The following is a 17,644-nucleotide window of genomic DNA, read 5'->3' on the forward strand; positions in this document are numbered from 1 at the left end:
GAATGTGTTAAATAAGGTCACTTACATCCAGCACCTATAAACTCACACATTTTAGCAGAAATACTCTGAAAATCTCCCCTGGGGAATCTAAGATCGTAACCTCTCTTTCTCTAATTCTTTTATACTGGGGTCCATGCTGAAATGCCCCTCCTGGAAGATGTTTGAAATGTTTTCATGCCTCTGAGGTCAGACTAAAAAGCCTGGAGGTGCTGGGGCCAGTTTCTCCATCTCCTGAACTGCTGGTTTGATGCTCACTGTTCACCAGTGCTGTGTTAATGCATCTTATCTTGCTGCTGCTGTGGGCAGGGAGCACTGCACATGTTTAGCTATCGCAGGTCAGATGATAAGTGGGAACTCATTAAACCACAGTAATTAATTGCTGGCAACCATCTGGCCACCCCTGAGCAGTCATGAACAACGTAAGCAGCAGAACTAATGGTGCCTCCTTGCCAGTATTTCTCTCTCCCATGTGGATCCTCTGATAGCTAATAAAAGCTGAGAGTTTATCTCCAAGCAGACACAAAGCCAGCCTCTCTCCCTCCTCCTCTCCCCTATCTGAGCACCTGCTTTCATGTAATCTTCAGGAGCTGGGTCTCTTTGACACCTATAACATTCCATCAAACATTGATGGAGCTGGTTAATGCTTTACAAGTTATGAGGAAGCAACAGATTGATGCCATCACAGCATTTTCTCTCTCATGCAGTTAGATAGGAAAAAAATAGGACTTTTTAATCTATCCAGTAACCTTTGCTGAGAGGTAGGTGGCAGTTTTGTTATATTGGCAGCTGCTTTAAAACTTGGGACTGGGAAGAGTTGGTTTAACTCCCAACTCTGCACCATTTTAATGTTCTAAGTAAAAGAAAGTTGCTCTTCCCTCTAAGTTATTAAATTTAATTGAGATCACATTGGGACAAAATGTTATTTTCCTAAATGCCCATGTTGCAAAAGATATTAATCTAGTTTGCCTGCAAGATTGATGCTGGCTCTGCTGAAGCAGGCTAGATGCTACAATTAGATAGATTTAATTCCTCCTCAGCAGTGCTCTGTAATGTGATTTCATCTCCTTCCCCTTCTTCTTTTCTTTCTATTCCAGTTATGATGGGCTGTGGTGTCTGCCCAGCTCTGGGCACAGCATGGGAACTCACACTCAATTTGAAGCACTCGGGGCTCAGCAGCATTAACACTCTGTGATCTGGGGAATAGGGAGAGCTGAGGAGCAAGGGCTTCTTGGCAGTATGTGCATCACACACCATTTCCTAGCCACTGCAGGAGCAGGAAAGGGCAGATCTTGGGGAATTTTGGTACCCAGATGGGGGCACAGCTGGTATCCTGTCCTGCTCCCCACAGGACAGGGTGCTATAAATGAACTCCATGATCATCCGAACCAGAACCAGACTAACAGCAAGCCCAGCCACGAGGCCCCAGAAAGCACCCTGAGAAAGGGCAAGCACAGAGAAAAGGTCACTGCAAATTGCCTCTGGCTGTGGTTTTCCCTCTCCTCTCCCTCTTTCCCAAAACTTTTTATGCTTGATGGAAACCCACACTGAGGTGCATCAAAGGAGAATTTTTTCAAGGAAAAAAACCTCATTTTCTCTCGTTGCCCTTGAGCATGGAGCACGCAGACCAAAAATAATGCAAGAATCTGCCCCTAACACTCCTCCAATGAGACTGTGACAAATCATCCCTAAATGGCAGAACAACTTCCCTTTCATGCTTTCAAATGGGACTGCCAAAAAGTGCTACTTGCAGTGACTTCTTAGAAGCAAACCCACACCCACTAGAGACTGGGCTAAGATCCACCAATGCCAGGAAATCCTGTCTGATTGTCACTCTTGAGGTGGACTGGCTCTGAGTTTAAAGAGTCTCAAAGGCTAAGTACTGAGGGAAGAGATATTTATTTATTTTATCAAAATAAATACATGTATCAACTGGTTGTTGACATTTCACTTACAGGCTCATTAATCCTCTTGCAGAAGATTGCCAAGATGAAGAGGGCTGTGACTGGTGGGCACAGATAGCTGGTTATGGGCTGAATGTAGGCAAAGAGCTTTCCACTGTTGGCTGACTGAACAACTGGGATCCAGAGAATGCTGATGACCACAAGGATAAGGGTGAGCACTCTGAAAGAGAAGGATAAAATTGTATTAATTCTGTAGGTAGTTTTGCAGGAAAAGACACTCCCAGTTGGTCTTGGAATTTTGTAAGAAAAAATCCACAGGTCACTCTCAAGAACCTTTCCTTGTGCACACAGGTGTGTCACAAAGTGTGACGTGGTCTTCAATGACCTTGCTCGTGGATATGACAGAAAGAGGGAGCTGGTAGCTTGTGAAGGCAATCTTTCTGCCATATTTCTAGGCAGGTAGTGTACTCAGTCTCTTGCCTTTGCCAAATTCCAACTCATTTGCTGCTTATTAAAATTGTGTTTGGGGTCTCAGGTGAATATTGTAATCTTCCTCTGCCTTTGCACTCTGTGCCACAGAGGTTTGTCCTTACTGCTGAACAAGAGGCGCTTGTCCTCTGCCCACTCTGCCATGCTGAAGTGTGAGCTTGCCTGCAGCCTTCATCCACACCCCAGCAAAGTTTAGACCTTAATGCTCATGACTGGAGAGCAAAACCTCCACACTGAATGCTGCCCAAATTCCCCTGTCTGGAGGAGAACTGTATAGACCCCTTACATAACACAGCAGCAAAGCTTATCTGCAAAGGACACTACAACTTGTCACAGAGACAGAAAGCAGGGAGGCTCAGCTCTGCACTTTTCCCTGAAGAAAAGACAGGGGGAAAAAGTAATTGCAACATATCACTCCTGTCTGATGCAAAAATAACACTTTTATAGACCTCTGGTGACAAAGACTCAAGAACACTTATGGCTTTTCTAAAAGTTACGTTTAAAGCAGTATTTTTAATAAGTTTAGAGAGAAGAGAGGCAATTATCTGCTTAGCTCATTGGAACACTCAGAGTTTCTCCTTGACCAGGCCTATCCAGGATGAAGCTGGAAAACACAACGCTCTTTCCCAAGCCGTGCTCCTGCTCTATATTGCATGCACCAGATTTTTCTCAGTGAGTGCAGCCTGGAGGATGTAAAAGCTGCTCTCAGAACAGATGATGAGAGGAACGAGACATAAATAAATGCAAGGACCTGCCCACAACCATCAGCTCCTGCTCGGAGGCCTGCCTGCGGAGCCACTGCCAGATGTCCACGACGAAGAGGGTGCTGCTGCTGTTGGAAACGGAGGTGAGGGAACCCATCAGGGCTGCCATCATCACTGCAATCATCAAACCCCAGAGCCCTGCGGGAGCCAGACACAGGAGGGGAATCAGGACTGGCCCCAGGGCCTCTGAGTGATGTTTTTTCCACCCTGATATGGTATCTGCAGTAAGATTTCCACATCCTTGGGACGGGTGAGAGCAGCCTGGTCCCCCCGTGCAGATCCTGGATCAAGCCCAGCTCCACACGGGCGTTCCTCACCATCAGGCATGAGCTCAGTGACCAGTGTGGGGTAGGCAATGTTGGAACAACCCACAGCAGCTCCACAGATCCTTTTGCAAATGTCTGGGTCCACGCAGCCCACTTCATCTGTGGAACACAGGGAAACAACAAGGAGTCAGTGCAAACCCCAGTTCAGATCAAGGGAACAAATCCTGATGCCTTGTGCAGTTTCCTATAAATTCAGAGGTGAAATACAGCTACAATGAGTGGAGCTGGAAAATGCTTTATATCATATAATAGAGGTGAAACTTTGAGATGACATTTTCAAATTCTGTTCAGGATACAGCTGAAACTCTCCTGGGTGTTGCATAACTGTAATCCTTGATGATTTGTCACTTGTGGGAACTGGACTGTTTCCATGAACCTGTCAGCTGGGCTCCCAGGGATGCTGGAGACTCACTTACTCTTATTTAGGAAATCTGGGAAACAGGCTCTTTCCTCTGGGAGTGGTCCTTCTAACCAAGTTATTCCTCCTGGAAAGAGGAATGCTCTGGAGAAACCAGCAATGACAGCTCCTTGGGGTATAAGGGAGGCTCATTTAGCCTAATCCACCAGGACCTAAATGAACCTGTGTGGTAGGTTGCTAAAACACTCCAAAATACCTAATGGATGTAATCCATAGGATCTGAAGGACAGCCTCAGTGCTCCATTAATTTAATTTCACTGACTCCCTCCAGATAGACAGAAGAATGCAATGTCCACAGCATGGAGCTCTATGCCCCCAGTGGCAAAGTATGCCTCTTATGGCTGCTCCTGGTGATTTCTGCCACTCTGGGAGAGTTGGAGGTGGAGAGAGGGCTTGGGAACACCATGGTGCAACAGGAATCTCTATGAACATACCTGTAGGACAGCAGTTTCTAAGGTGTAAAAGTGCTGGTGGACCTGTGTGGGATTAGTGGTCACAGCAGGTATGGAGCCCCATGTCAGGGAAGATGGAAAGGCTTACCTGGGAAAAGAGCTCTGCTGATCATCCCTGGCATGACAAGGAAAAACACAGGGAAGAGTTTCAGATATCCTACCAGCACAGATCCACCTTTGGCATGGGAGAGGTTCTTGGCAGAAAGAGACCTCTGGACCATCACCTGCAACCAGTGCAGAAAGGGAGCAGAGAATGAAACAGAAGCACAGCAGAGAGAGCAGGATCCATTCTCTCTGTCTCTCCTTCTCAGGGATGACTTTCATCCCACAGCATCCCACAGTGTTTTGCATGCCAAGGACAGCTTTCCCACCTCACTGACTGCAGCCTGCTGCCACCACTCAGAGCTCAGTCCACAGGCTACAGGAGAGGGCAGCGTGGAAATTTCCTTTACAGGAATAATTTCACCCTTGACTGAAATGAAGCCACCTTGAGGGCTGGAGACAGCAGCTGTATGGCAGCAAGAGACACGGAAAGAAGCAGACTCTGGGTGTTTTGGTAAAAGCTCAGTAGTGGGGTTTCATAATTATCCCATCTGAAAGTACAGAAGCACCATGTCTCAAGGAACACACGCAGCTTTGTAGCTTGCAGAGGAATAAGGGACACGAGACATCTGGGAATATGAATGGAGGAATATTGTCTGGAGGTCTGCTCAAGGTCACAGCACAGCCAGCACCAGATCCACATTTTTATATCCTTGTCATGCTAACTGCATGAAGATTCCCAGTACTCACCAGCCCACAGTGGGATAAAGATGGATAAAACAACCTGTTCTCACTGTACTAAGAAGTGCATAAAATTAGCAGCTTGCTGAGAAGGTGGAAGGAGTGAGACATTCTGGTCTAGACCAGTACAAAAAGTAGGAACTCCTGCATACTGAGGCACACTGATTTTTCAGTTTACAGATCCACAGACTGAGGAGTGGACCAAAAATAACACTGTGGGGGTTTGTCTGCTGAGGGAAAGATTTTATTTACCTGGTCAGTGCACCAGCATCAAGGAGCCACCACCGTGAGACCAAATATAAGGCCAGGCCAGGGAATGTCTCCTGTGATGGGATCCCTGAAAAAAATGAAAGGCATCTGCATGTGGGAGGTGACAGTTTGTGTTTGGGACTGTGATCTTTGGTATTGCTGTGCTGTATTTCTCCTTAAGTCCTTCATACCAGCCATCTTTTTCAAATCCTGTAAAGAAAATGCCAGTGATTTAAGAGCTGTTGCATCATGCAAAGTTATTATCTAATCTGAGTCTTGTGATTACTTTTCTTTTATCTTCCTCTTATCTCCTTTACTTTTCATTCCATCCTTGCTTTTTGCAGTCAAAGTTTCTACAGAAGTCAGCTGGATTTTGCCCAGAGTCCTTGTGGTTTCAACAATACATTCTGGAAGAGGATCAGTGCAGGAAAACCTTGATGATCCTAATCCCTGCAATGTCATCAGCACCTAGTTTTACTTATACACCTTCCAAGAGCTAGAGCAGGAAAATATAACATGAAAAAAGATATACCTAGTTTAGATGGTTTTGTTTGCCAATAAAGCTTAAAACAAAGAATGATAATGGTCATTTCCTTGTCACTCCTTATTTTTTATAACACTCAGCTGCACCCACATGAACTCCAAAAGTCAACAGAGGAAGTCAGCAAGGTTACTTTGAATTGGGCTTAATGAGAGCTGAATTTGGCTCTGAGAATGTGATGTTCCAAAGTTCTTTGGCAACCCAGTGAGGTGAAGATATCCAGAGCCTCATCTCCATACAGTTAGTGCAAAGGATGAAGAAAGTATGCTGTCTTGGAGAATGAGATTTGTGCTGGCACCACTTCTGTGAGTGGCTAGAACTCATTTCTGCACCACATGTGAAAGGGTGAGGCACCCTGCTAAGGTCTAGAGGCTTCTGCAGGTTCCCCCTACCTACGAACATGAGGACCAAAGCTCCCAGCACCATGATCAGGGTCTGCAGCACATCTGTGTAAATCACAGCAGCCAAACCCCCTGCCAGGAGAACCAGAGACAGCAGTCAGTGTGTCACCATGCACAGGGAAACAGGTATCTCACCTGGAAAAAAGCTTTCTTTGGCCCCAGCCCTGTGATTTCAGGACAGACCCACTGGGAGAAGCTGGCACTGAGCTGGTCCTCTGGAGCCCACAGCTGTCTCAAGCCCTCCCACGAGGAACAGTGTGGAAAGTTTTCCATGTTCATGTGAGAATTTGGAGGCAGCTCAGTATCTTAACAGCCTAAGCTGCTAATTTTGCAGAAAGGGAACAAAACAGCAAATATGGGCAGTGGTAACTTCCTGCACGGAGGCAGCCAAGAACCTTGTGCAGTGTTAGGAAATCCTCCAAAAACAGTGATGTTCCCCCTGTACCACTTTCCTGTGGGCCAAGAGGGGAGAGAGGGAAGAGTCAAAGGTCTCTAACAGCTGGCAGTGACAAGGCAGGTACTACCAGCAACTGGGGCAATCTCTCCCTCAGACCAGGACCTGAATACTCTTTCCCCTCTGTAGGAAATGGGAAACCTATAACCTAGGCTTTGGTTTATAAAGTGCCTTTTAAAACCAGCTATTTACCAGCTATGGTATAGACAGCAGTCACTGCTAGCAGGATCACAGTGGACAAGTAGAGGTTCCAGCCCAAAGCAGTTTGGATGAACAATCCTCCAGCAAAAATGTCTGTCTGGAATAAAAAAAACCAAGGGCAGTCTGGCATTAGTAGTGCTTTGTGCAAGTAAAATCTAATAAAGCAGCCTGCAGCTGAAAGCATTGACAGGGGAGGACACCAGCAAGGTGAACTGGAAGGGGAGGAGAAGAGCTGTTGGGACTCTTGGCTCTGAACCTTGTTTTGCTGTAAGGAAAACTTTCCTCCAGGTCAGAGCTTTCAGGATCCGGGAGAGCAGGAGGGTGAAAATTAAGGTGCTACACCAAGGGACTAAAAAGTCATCAAAATAAAGACCATGAGCCATCGAATCCTGGCTGGCACAGAGAAGGACTGGTGTAAACTTTCACCTCTTTTGGTGACTGTGAACACATCCCTGGATAGCAGAGACCATGTACCCACAGGCAAACACAGGAGGAAAAGAGGAGATAGCAGAGACCTTGTTCTTCCCAGGGCTATCTCTTGGTGGCCTCATGGTCCAGAGACACTCCCTCTTGAAAGACTCCTAAGGAGTCACTGATATCTTGTACCATGATTTGTTCATCTGAGATGGTCAACAGGTGGTTTTTCTGTTCATGCAGTTCAATATATTAGAGTGACTCCAGAAAAACAGATTATACCTGCTGAGGACATCACTAGAAATACAGAAAACCCCATCAGCTTCTGTATGATCTTCTGGCAGAGTGACACCAGAAACTGGGTGAAACCTGGAATTACACAGATAACATCATTCAAAACTGCAGAAGGTGATATGGGAGATGTTTATGTTGGGAAAGCAGGGTGGAAGAACACCTGCGAGTCTGGTATGGGGTGAGACACAGGTAAAGACCTTTGCCAAGGGAGACAGAAGGGATGGGGCAAGAATTCCATTTGCTGCGTCTGAAATGGGCACTTTAAAAGCAAGGAGCCAGTGCAGCCCCTGACACAACAGGCACAGCCAACACTCCACAGGAATCCCTGTCCCTTCTGGGGTTTGGCTTTCCAGCAGGAAACACAACCACCTCTAGAGCCATGCAGGACCAATCCTCCGACAACACTGCTTATTGAGATCTCTGTTTGCTTTGCAAGCCAAGAAGACTCTGCAGTGCCCTGGTTGTTGACCTATGTTTGGGCAGAAAGCACAGGGAGAAAAATCCTTCTTGTAACCAAGAGCCTGCTGTCCAGCCAGCCGCTAAATGAGCTCTCCACAAACAATAGCTCTGCTTAATAGAAAGCACCTGTCATGGCCATAAACTCCCCCAGCCACATCCGTCAGCCACGCGTGAATTGGCTGCGCAGAGGAGAAACCGCTGAGACGAAACAGCCGTGATGGGGGCCAGGGTCCTGCTCTGAAAAGCACTGGCAAATGCTGCTCTGCTGAAGGTCACTCTGAAAGACAGCTCTGTTTCATACCTTGTCTGTGTGGCTGTGCTCACTGTGGGCTGCTGCACGAGAGAGTTGCCATTTATCCCTCACAGGTAAAGAGGCTTTAAGTGTCTTTTTGCAAGACCTCACTCATTCTGTCACCCAGGGCTATGCTCCGGTCCCACAGAGCAAAGCTGGAGGCAGTGGTGACAGCAGTGGGTGACGTGACCAAGAGCTGCCCATTAGAGGGGGAAACCTATCCCACACTCCCAGCCTGGAACTCAGTGCTCCTCCCAGGAGCTGAGGTATTATGAGCCCGGGAGAAGGACCTTGAAGTTACATGAGTGTTTTATCTCCAGTCAGTGTCTCCCAAGGCAATTTGACATCTGAATATTTCAGAAGGGTCTAGTGAAAACTGGCCCTTGTACTGACCTTGAGATAATCAGCTGGAGACAAAGGACTGACATCTTCAGTCCCTGTAATGGACTCTCAAATACACTTCTCTCTTTCCAAGGGCACAGGTGGTTCTTAGTAAATATCTGAGCATAATTTCTGCTTCTTTGTGAATGGCATTTGAAAGGGGGAAATAGCCAGTATACCCAGTACACTGGGTTTTGGCTACCAGCAGGGAACAATGTTACAAGCAATTCAGAAAAGATGCTGCATTTTGTCTTAAGTCAGAATCTACCTCTCTTTCACTGTTCCCTTTTTGTGCAACAAAGTAAGAAAGAAAGAGGAACAACCATAAAATACCTAATGCTGAAAACTCAACTACAAGAACAACAGCAGGTTTATGATAATTTAAGAAAATTTCATCTCTACAAGATGCAGCCAGCCATATTTTCACATGGGGTAATGCAGCCCTTCTTCTATCTCTGATGCCTAAGGTTTGATGTGATAGAAGAGGAAAAGCAGGCAGACAGCCCACGGTACTTACACTGTTTAGTAATTAGTTGCACATCCCTGTAAAGTTCTTACTGTGCATTGCTGTTTAATGAGGGCTCTGTCTCTCTCTTAGGAAAGGTCTCCATGATCAATACAGAGGCAAGAGCAGCACACTAACACACTGCAGCTGTTCCTGGGAGGAGGGCTGATCCTTTCAAGGAGCTCTCTCTGAGCAGCCCCTGCCTTGTACCACGATGCCCTATCCCTGCCCTAGACAGGAGAGTGGATACATACAGATATTCTGGTGGATATATAGAGAATCAGGGACAGCACAGACATGTAGAATTGTAGCCTCTGCCCTCCAAACCTCTTCTTCAGGTACTCAGGCATGGTGACAACTCCTGCTGTGATGTAAACTGGCATGAAGATCCAGCCGAGAGCCAGCAGTGGCCAGATGGCCTGTTAAAGAGACAGAGAATAAAGGCACAGGATTCAACACATGGGAACAGCTTTTCCCCCTGTTCTGTCAGTGGCCAGCCTAAAAAAGCAGAAAGGTTCAGTGCCATTTGATGTATTTCAGCAGCAGACTGACTTTTTCCTCCCTGCTCAGAAGATGAGCCAGCAGCTGGAGGAATTACTACAATTTGGTCAAAAGCTTTTAAAGATCTCCTCCTAAGGCCTCTATTTCTCTCTGTCATGGGTCACTCCCTCTTCCATCCCCTGGTATTTTGAGCAAAATCTGCTGCTCTGGTTCTCTGAAAGATGGTGGTGTATTTGGTGGTCTTTGAAACCACTGATGCTGTGGCAGTGAAGAGTTAAGTGATTCAGAGCAGGATGGGAGCATCTGTTTGTTGCTCGATTAGCAAGTGATGAGGCTGAGGCAGCAGACTGTCCCTGCGGAGCATAAAAATAAGCAACAGCAAGACTCTGCTGGGATGTTCTCCTTGCAGGCTGGTGCAGATGTTCTTCTGTCACTGATAGATAAAGAGGCATTTTAGTTGCTTTGCTACAGGTGAAGAGTGTTTTGGAAAATGTAAAGGCATTCCTCATGTATTTCTTCTCCAATTCCCAGCAAAAGCCCAAACAGGAGAACTTAAAGGTAAATGAAAGCCATTGGATCATCAAACCTCCCCTCCTGGTTGTCTCCAGCTACTATCTGTCATCTTATATTTATTTTGATCAGTTATTTAAGTTTTCAGAAAAAAACCTGATCCCTGTGAGCAGTGTTTTGAACTGATTGAGAGCAGCCGTGGCTCCTGCAGTGGCAGAGACTGGCTGTGGTGAAAGATGCTCCTATGATCCCTCCAGCTGAATGATGTCCCATGGCACAGGGAGAGAGTAATGGCATATGTAAATTCTCTTTCCAATCTGAAATAAATTAATCTGAACTCATGAAGTTAGATTTGCCCTGAAACACAATCTTGTTTTCATGAGCTTTTAAAGTGACTTTAATAGATTTCCTTTGAGTGCATCAATATTATGTCCTCCATGCACGAGGCTGAACACAGTCTCTATTTTCATCACAAAGGATTTAAAGATTACCTTAACGGTCTAGAAAAAAACATTGCAGTGAATACATACCCCAGGAGAGAGCTTTTGGTGAGCCCTGCCTGTGCTTGGCACTACTAACACTCTGTGCTGAGGTAGGCAAGAGATTCAGAGTAAGGTGAGTGATGCTGGCACTAATCTCAGTCCTCATCAGCTGAGAAATTTCATTAGCACCACACACCAAGGGCCTGGTTTTCATGCTCTTGTGCAGTGTCAGTGGCAATTTTCCAGGCCACTTCAACAGGGCAGATTGAGACCTGCCTTCACACCCAGGTGTTCACCCCAGAGATGCCATGTTTTGGCAGCTGCCAGGTGAAGAGAGTGTTGCTGATTTTCATGGTTTTACAGAGAATATGGGAGCACATGCTGCTTCTTTTTGCTTTTTTTCAGCTCCCTGCACCCAGAATCCTGTTATTACCCAGTACCTTTCCAGTATTCATTATCCTTTATTTTAATCTTCACAAATGCAGACTAAAGCTAAAAAATAAGGCCATGCAGCACTGGGAAGGCCAAAGAGTGAATAATTCTAGTGAGTTCCACTTAAACTAAAATAAAGATCTCATGTTTCCAAGGCTGTCGAAATGTCTGCAGGCTTCTCTCCTGAGAGTTCAGTACTTGTTGCTGCTGATACTGTTAAACACCTGATTTTGGAGAGAACCCCCAATCTGTCTGTAGACAGTGACATCTTAGTTGACAACAGAAGTGACACTTACATTCCACTCGAAGCCCCCAACCATGAGGGCTCCAGCTGCTGCCGTGCCCACCAGGCCGATGAACGAACCACTGCCCACATCCATCAACATCAGGGATGCTCCAATCTGGAACACAGGGATCAAGCTGACAAAGTCACTCTGAGGAACTCCTCTGTCAACCCAAGCATTTCCCCCAGAAAGGCTCTTTCCCCACATCTCCTTGTGGTTATGCAGCTGGGTGCTGATGGAGAGTTGGGTTTTCCTTCATCCATCCTTCCCAACACTTCACCTTTTGAAAAATGCTACATTTTTATATCTAAAAGCACGTTCCTGCTCCCTTCCACTGCCCCCACCCCAGTGCAAGGCTTAATCTCAGAATCAGGGCTCACTTTGCCAGTGGTTCTCCTGAGAAGCTGAGAACCTGTTACAGTGGCACAGCAGAGGGAGGGGAGTCTGGTGTCTCCTCAGTGGCCATGAAACGTGGTGATTTCTCCACTCCCCTGTTAGGCAGCCAGCAAGGTGCCAGCTCCGACCCTGCTGACCCTTGTTCTGCCTCCCCATGTCTTGCAATTTAATATCAGGTCTTAGCTGAGGCTATTTAATGCACAGCTGAAACCTGTCACTCTCATAAAAACAATAATAAAATGCAGATAAGCCAGTCATGTACTCAAGGTGAAGGCCACAAGGAGCTCAGCCTGCAGGAGAGCTGCAAAGGTGAAATCAGCTCTGACAAACAAATCTGAGAAGAGAACAGCATTAGAGGCTGCTCTGAACATAAAAGACTTCCGAAGAGGCAAGAGCTGATCTATAACAAACAGCCTCTGTAGCCACCTGTGGTTGGAGCCAAAAGCAGTGAGGATGTTTTGGGATTTGTTTGGGGGAATTTTTTTTAATATTTAAAAAAATCAAAACCCACCAGAAATCTTGTTTAAAAGAACAAGACTGAGGAAAAAAATATTCAATTTTACTATCTTTTAATTTCCCCCCTTTTAATTAGAGAAAACCATCAAGCTAATCTTTTGCATTAAATGTTACTTGGCTGAGATAGAAGTTGAAAGAACATTTAAGAAATGACAGATTTTAGAGAGGTGTATGTGTCTCTGGTGGAAGAGGCTGAAAATCTAGCCTAGTGAATTTATGGGCAATGCACAGCCAAAGGAAAAAAAAGAAAAAACCTGTTTTGGTTGAGAAGTGCATTCCGTTACGCACGACTCACTGGAGATATATGGTTCTAGAGTCTGGCATTGGCTGAGAAGAATCTCTATTCCTGTGGCATTTTCATTCCTTTCCAACTCTAAATTATCTTTATATGTACATTTCACTCCCAAGAAAAGGTACCATCAATAGATTATTTTTTCCTTCATAGTGAAGATTTATGCTTCAGGGGTTTGAAGTTTATATCCTTTACATCGTTAGTCAATAAACTCAACTCTGCTCTAAATAGCAAGGGCTCAAAGTCCTGGGATTAGGGATTATTTTTAATTCAGTGTCTAAATGCTCTTTACTGGATAACACATTCCTAGATTACCTAATGCTCTCTTGACTTGGGAACTTCAGTGGTGAGTTCAAGCCAAAGTTTCCAACCCAGCTAAGCAGCCAGCATTCCCCAACTTTCATCAATGAGAACATTTTTATTGCGGACTTTAGCAGAGAAACTGAGAGTTGGAAAACCCTGAAGGTGCTGAGCTACCCTTTTGGCCTGGCAGCTCCGTGCTGCAGCCCACTGGCAAAGATGAGTGGGATGATTCCTTATCTGTCCCCTTCATCTCAAGACTACAGCCAGAACATGTAAAGGCTGGGTCTCCTCACCAGACCTGCTCTCACACCTGGCATTGCTTTCAAACCATGAGAAACAGAGAGAAGCATTTCACTCACAGGCCACCAAGACATGGATCGTCCAGCCAGAAAATATCCTCCAACAGTCCCCCGGCTCGCTCGTATTGATGACTGGAAGCACAGGAAAAAGAACAGGAAAAAGAACAGGAAAAAGAACAGGAAAAAGAACAGGAAAAAGAACAGGAAAAAGAACAGGAAAAAGTGTTTTCCTCCTTTAACCCTCCTTGAGTCAGACCAAGCCTGGAGAATCCTTAGTGCCTGGCCTCAGCACCAGCTCCAAAATAGTTTTATGGATCTGTTAAGTATGCCAGGCTTCACACACTGCTTCTGCCCCTTTTTGTGCAGGCTTCTGACAGTCGTGCTTTGGAAAGAAGCTGCCTGTACCTGTTTAATGACTTCTCCCTGAATGTACCAACTGGGGAAGAAAAAACAGTTCAGCCAAGCAGAGCGCAGTAGGTGTCCGTGACAGAGGCCTTCACCAAACAACACAGACAAATCATCAGCAACAATCTTTCCAAAGTTTTTAAGGTCTCATTTTAGTCTTCTCCAGCACAACCTTGGCTTTTCTATTGCCTCCTGCCTGTCCACACCCAGATGTGAGACTGCTCTGCAGCACAGGAGTTGAGCATCATTCCCAGAACAACCTCCAGGGAGTGATCCCACAGTTGTCCCCGCGTGGGGTGGAAGTGAAGGCTCACAGAAGGATTCCTGTCACCCCCAAATTTGCTCCACAGGCCCTGAGATAAGTTGTGCAGAGGATGCCATTTGCAGGCAAACCCCTTTGTAGCCAGGAGGAGTCCAGGGGGTATCAAAGCCTCTTGGCTCAGGCAGAACCAAACCTGGCCCCCAAAGGGACTTGCCCATATCCCAACAGCGAGGAGAAAGGAGAGGTACAGAGCCACCATGGCGATGTCTGCCACTGCAAAGGCTGCTGCCGTGTCCCCTGGCAGCCCAGGCAGCTCCATGGTGGCTGTGATCAGCTGGCTCATGGCCGTGAGCAAAATGGTGATTTTCCCCCTCACACTGGACTTGAGTGCACATTGGGCTTCATCGTCTCCCTTGTAATAATTAACAGGGCCAAGAAGATGTGAGTGGGGAGCAGAGGCCGGGCAGGACTGTGACTAATGTTTCTCAGTAGAGAAAAGGCCTCCATGGCTCATCAGAGAGGGCCACCACACAGACTGTGGTGTAAGGATTCCTCCCATTCCCCCTCGTGTCCATTGACCAGTGGTGCTTTCTCCTGCCCATTTATCCATTGGTGACACCCACGGGGATGTAGGAGGTTCTGCTTTGATGTCTGGGCATTGCTTAGAGAAGGCTTGTGCCCCACAGCCAGCACTGGAAGGGCTCTGCCAGCCCCAGTAGGAGCCTTGTGTCCCAGGACATGGGCAGGAAGGAGGAGAGTGCTGGACACCATGACATATCAAACTGTGAACCAGGCCCTCAGCAGGAACATTTCTCATCCTGGTGTGCAGACAAGATGGGCACCCTCCAGAACGAGCCCCCTGAACCAGGTCGCACCAAACCTCTCATCCTTTGTTGAGACAGCTTTGGGAGGATCACAGAAGGTTCCTACTGGGGCTGGCAGAGCCCTTCCAGAGTCTTCTCCAGGCAGACCCCAGACCTCAAAGCAGAACCACCTCCTACACCCCCAGCCACCACCCTTTGTGGTCCCTCACCCCATGACATATCACATGGGACATTTTAAACTTAAGTGAGCTGTGCTTGATCTTAGTTTCAAGGGACAAAACAAAACCTCTCCTCTCTCTCTCTTTGCTTTATTCGCCTCTCTCCCAGATTTTTCTTGCAAATGCTGGCTACCTACTTGCTCATTAATTGAGCTGCTAACATGAGGCCCACATCCACCCCTGCTCCCCAGTCTGAGGCTCCCTGGAAGCAGTGCCTCCCTATAGGCTCATTATCCACAAGAGGCTTTTCAAAACTGAAAGGCTTCAACAAGCTGAAGTACAGTTACCAGAAATTAAATATCTGGAAGCCTAAATCCCATGGTATAAACAGGCAGCTCTCCCCGCACAGAGCTGATTTACACCCTCCCACACACTTCTTCTTCTTAACACCTCAGCACCTGAAAGCAAAAGACAGTTGCCCAATCCTAAAACGCATTAAATACCTGCCCAAGAAGCAAACACAGCATCTCCAGTCTTCCCAAACCAGGAATTCTTCTCCACCTAGGGCTATCAAGCAGAGGGCAGAAGGCAGCCCCTGAAACTCACATGGTGCTGCTGGGGCCACCTTGTCTCCTTGGCCAGAGACAGCCCCACTGTCACAAGCCCTGCATCCATGGCTTCTCCCAGCCTGCTGTGGTGCCCAGCAGAGGTGTGGGGCAGGCTGCAGAGCTGCAGCAGGTGAACCCTGCAAACCCCACAGTTTCAGCAGCACCTGGGAGCTGCAGCCAGGCAGCCAGAGCCTGCAGCACAGTCAATACACTCTCCTCTCCTTGCAGCAGAAGTGACAGGATGTTTAGTGTCCCCTTGCGGGGTGTTCACCCTCACTCCTGTCACAGGGGTGAACGAGCCCTTCAGGGGTTGGAAATTGTAAGTGGTGTTTCAAAAAGTGCAGCTCAGAAAAAAATACAAGGGTGCTGAAGACCAAGTGTTTCTGGGGCAAAGGATGTTCGGTGGAGTGACAGGCAATTATTTTCACAAAAGTTAACGAATAAATGGGCTTCCTCTTCATTACCAAGCTACTTCACAGTCATCAGCAAATAGTTCCAGTGACAATTAGTGAATTTCTAAATGGATTGAGAAATTGGTCTATACACAGGTACCGATGCAATGAGGTGAGGTGATAGCCCAGCCTCCCTCCCTACCTTTCCTCCTGGGGGATTTTCCTGTGTGCTGAATGGGTGAGGCATTCAGCTAACCATTATTTTCTTCTCAGCTCTTTCTCAGGGGAACGACTCTTGAATGAAATCCAGCAGTTTAATTTTGGTGTGATATGAATGGGCTTTGAATGTATTTAATGTTTAAAGGCAGCTTTTCAGCTCGGAGCCTGCTCCAGAGGAGCTGCGGGAAGCGGAGCAGACCCCGGGGAAGCGCAGTGGTGCTACCACAGCTCTTTTCTTCCCTCTGCAGGCCACACTCTGCTTTTCACTCCTGGACAGTCCCATAAACCTGGAGGCATTCCATCACTCCTTGCACTACTTTTGTTTGTTTGTTTATTTGTTTGTTTGTTTAACGGGGTGAGCCAGGGACGCTGTGCCGAGGCAGGGATAGAATGCCAGGCAGAGGAGGCAGGGAAGGTGCTGGGTTCAGTGGGAACCTCAGCACCTTGCCAGGCTGCTCTGAGCCCTGCCACAGCTCTGGGTGCTGGGAGCTGCTCCTCTCCATTGCTGGGGATGGCGGAGCTGCCTGTGCAGCTGTGTGGACTCGGTTCCAGCCATGCAGTGCAGGTGGGCTCACATGGGATGTACTTCCCTGCTTGGGCTCCCTTGGCAGGGAGCTGGGAGCGTGGATCTCTCCCAGCAAGCGGCACTGACCATCTCCTACCCCCTCCTCACTCTCTCCCAGAGATCACCTGTAGCACTGTGGGCCCATAACCCTGGCATCTGGGACAGCCTTGACACACATTTTCCAGTTACCACACAGCTTTTGCTGCACCTAAATTGAGTTTAGTGAGAGGAGACACCTCTCACCAGTGGTGTTACCAACCACCAGTCCAAGATGAGGTGGACTTCTAAGAGTGGAGTACCATCCTGGCTGTCTTTATCCAGACAACTCATTTGCTGCCCCAAACAAGAGTTTTCACCTCCCTGTGCAGCTGAACAACCTCCTCTGATTGCCCCTTCCATCCCCATGCATCCCACTGGGAAACTTCTGTGACTGCTGGGAAATTAAGGTGAGAAGACACAGAAGGAGTTTCAAGTCACACTTCCAGCCATAGCTGCCTAGAAGAATCATTCTAGGACCAAGCAGACTTAGGCTGGAAAAAATATGTCACTTTTACTGAGTGACTTTTTTGACTAACAGCCAAACTTTGAAAAATATTAGCAAGGGTAAAACATTAAGTGACAGAACAAGGACACTTTAGATGAAGGATGTTGTTCTCCCTTTAATTTACTCCCCTCTACAGCCCTGCAAAGATCTCAGCAGAGTAAGTGTCCTTATTGATGGATACACTATCCTTGTTAAGATGGGACAATATACTTATTTACAGCTTTCATCATTGTCATGAAGGCACAAAGCAAACAGATATAACTAATGAAGATTTAGCTGTTACATAATGTCTTTGCCAACTCCATGCAGAAGTCTGGGTAAAAATCCT

General features: G+C 46.9%; 1 protein-coding gene across 1 annotated transcript; it reads right to left on the reverse strand.

Moving 5' to 3' along the window:
• Positions 1–833: 833 nt before the first annotated feature.
• Positions 834–16,620, reverse strand: SLC5A9 (solute carrier family 5 member 9). Its single transcript, XM_085586283.1, is given in 13 exon segments — positions 834–1,434; positions 1,953–2,121; positions 3,142–3,292; positions 3,472–3,579; positions 4,439–4,574; positions 5,386–5,478; positions 5,480–5,592; positions 6,316–6,396; positions 6,971–7,076; positions 9,579–9,743; positions 11,546–11,650; positions 13,400–13,471; positions 14,221–16,620. Coding segments are annotated over 13 exon segments (1,605 nt in total). The 5' UTR covers positions 14,350–16,620; the 3' UTR covers positions 834–1,257.
• Between the last annotated feature and the right edge of the window lie 1,024 nt (positions 16,621–17,644).

The sequence above is a fragment of the Lonchura striata genome, chromosome 8 (assembly GCF_050655825.1).
Source record: "Lonchura striata isolate lonStrDom1 chromosome 8, ASM5065582v1, whole genome shotgun sequence".
Taxonomy (NCBI): domain Eukaryota; kingdom Metazoa; phylum Chordata; class Aves; order Passeriformes; family Estrildidae; genus Lonchura; species Lonchura striata.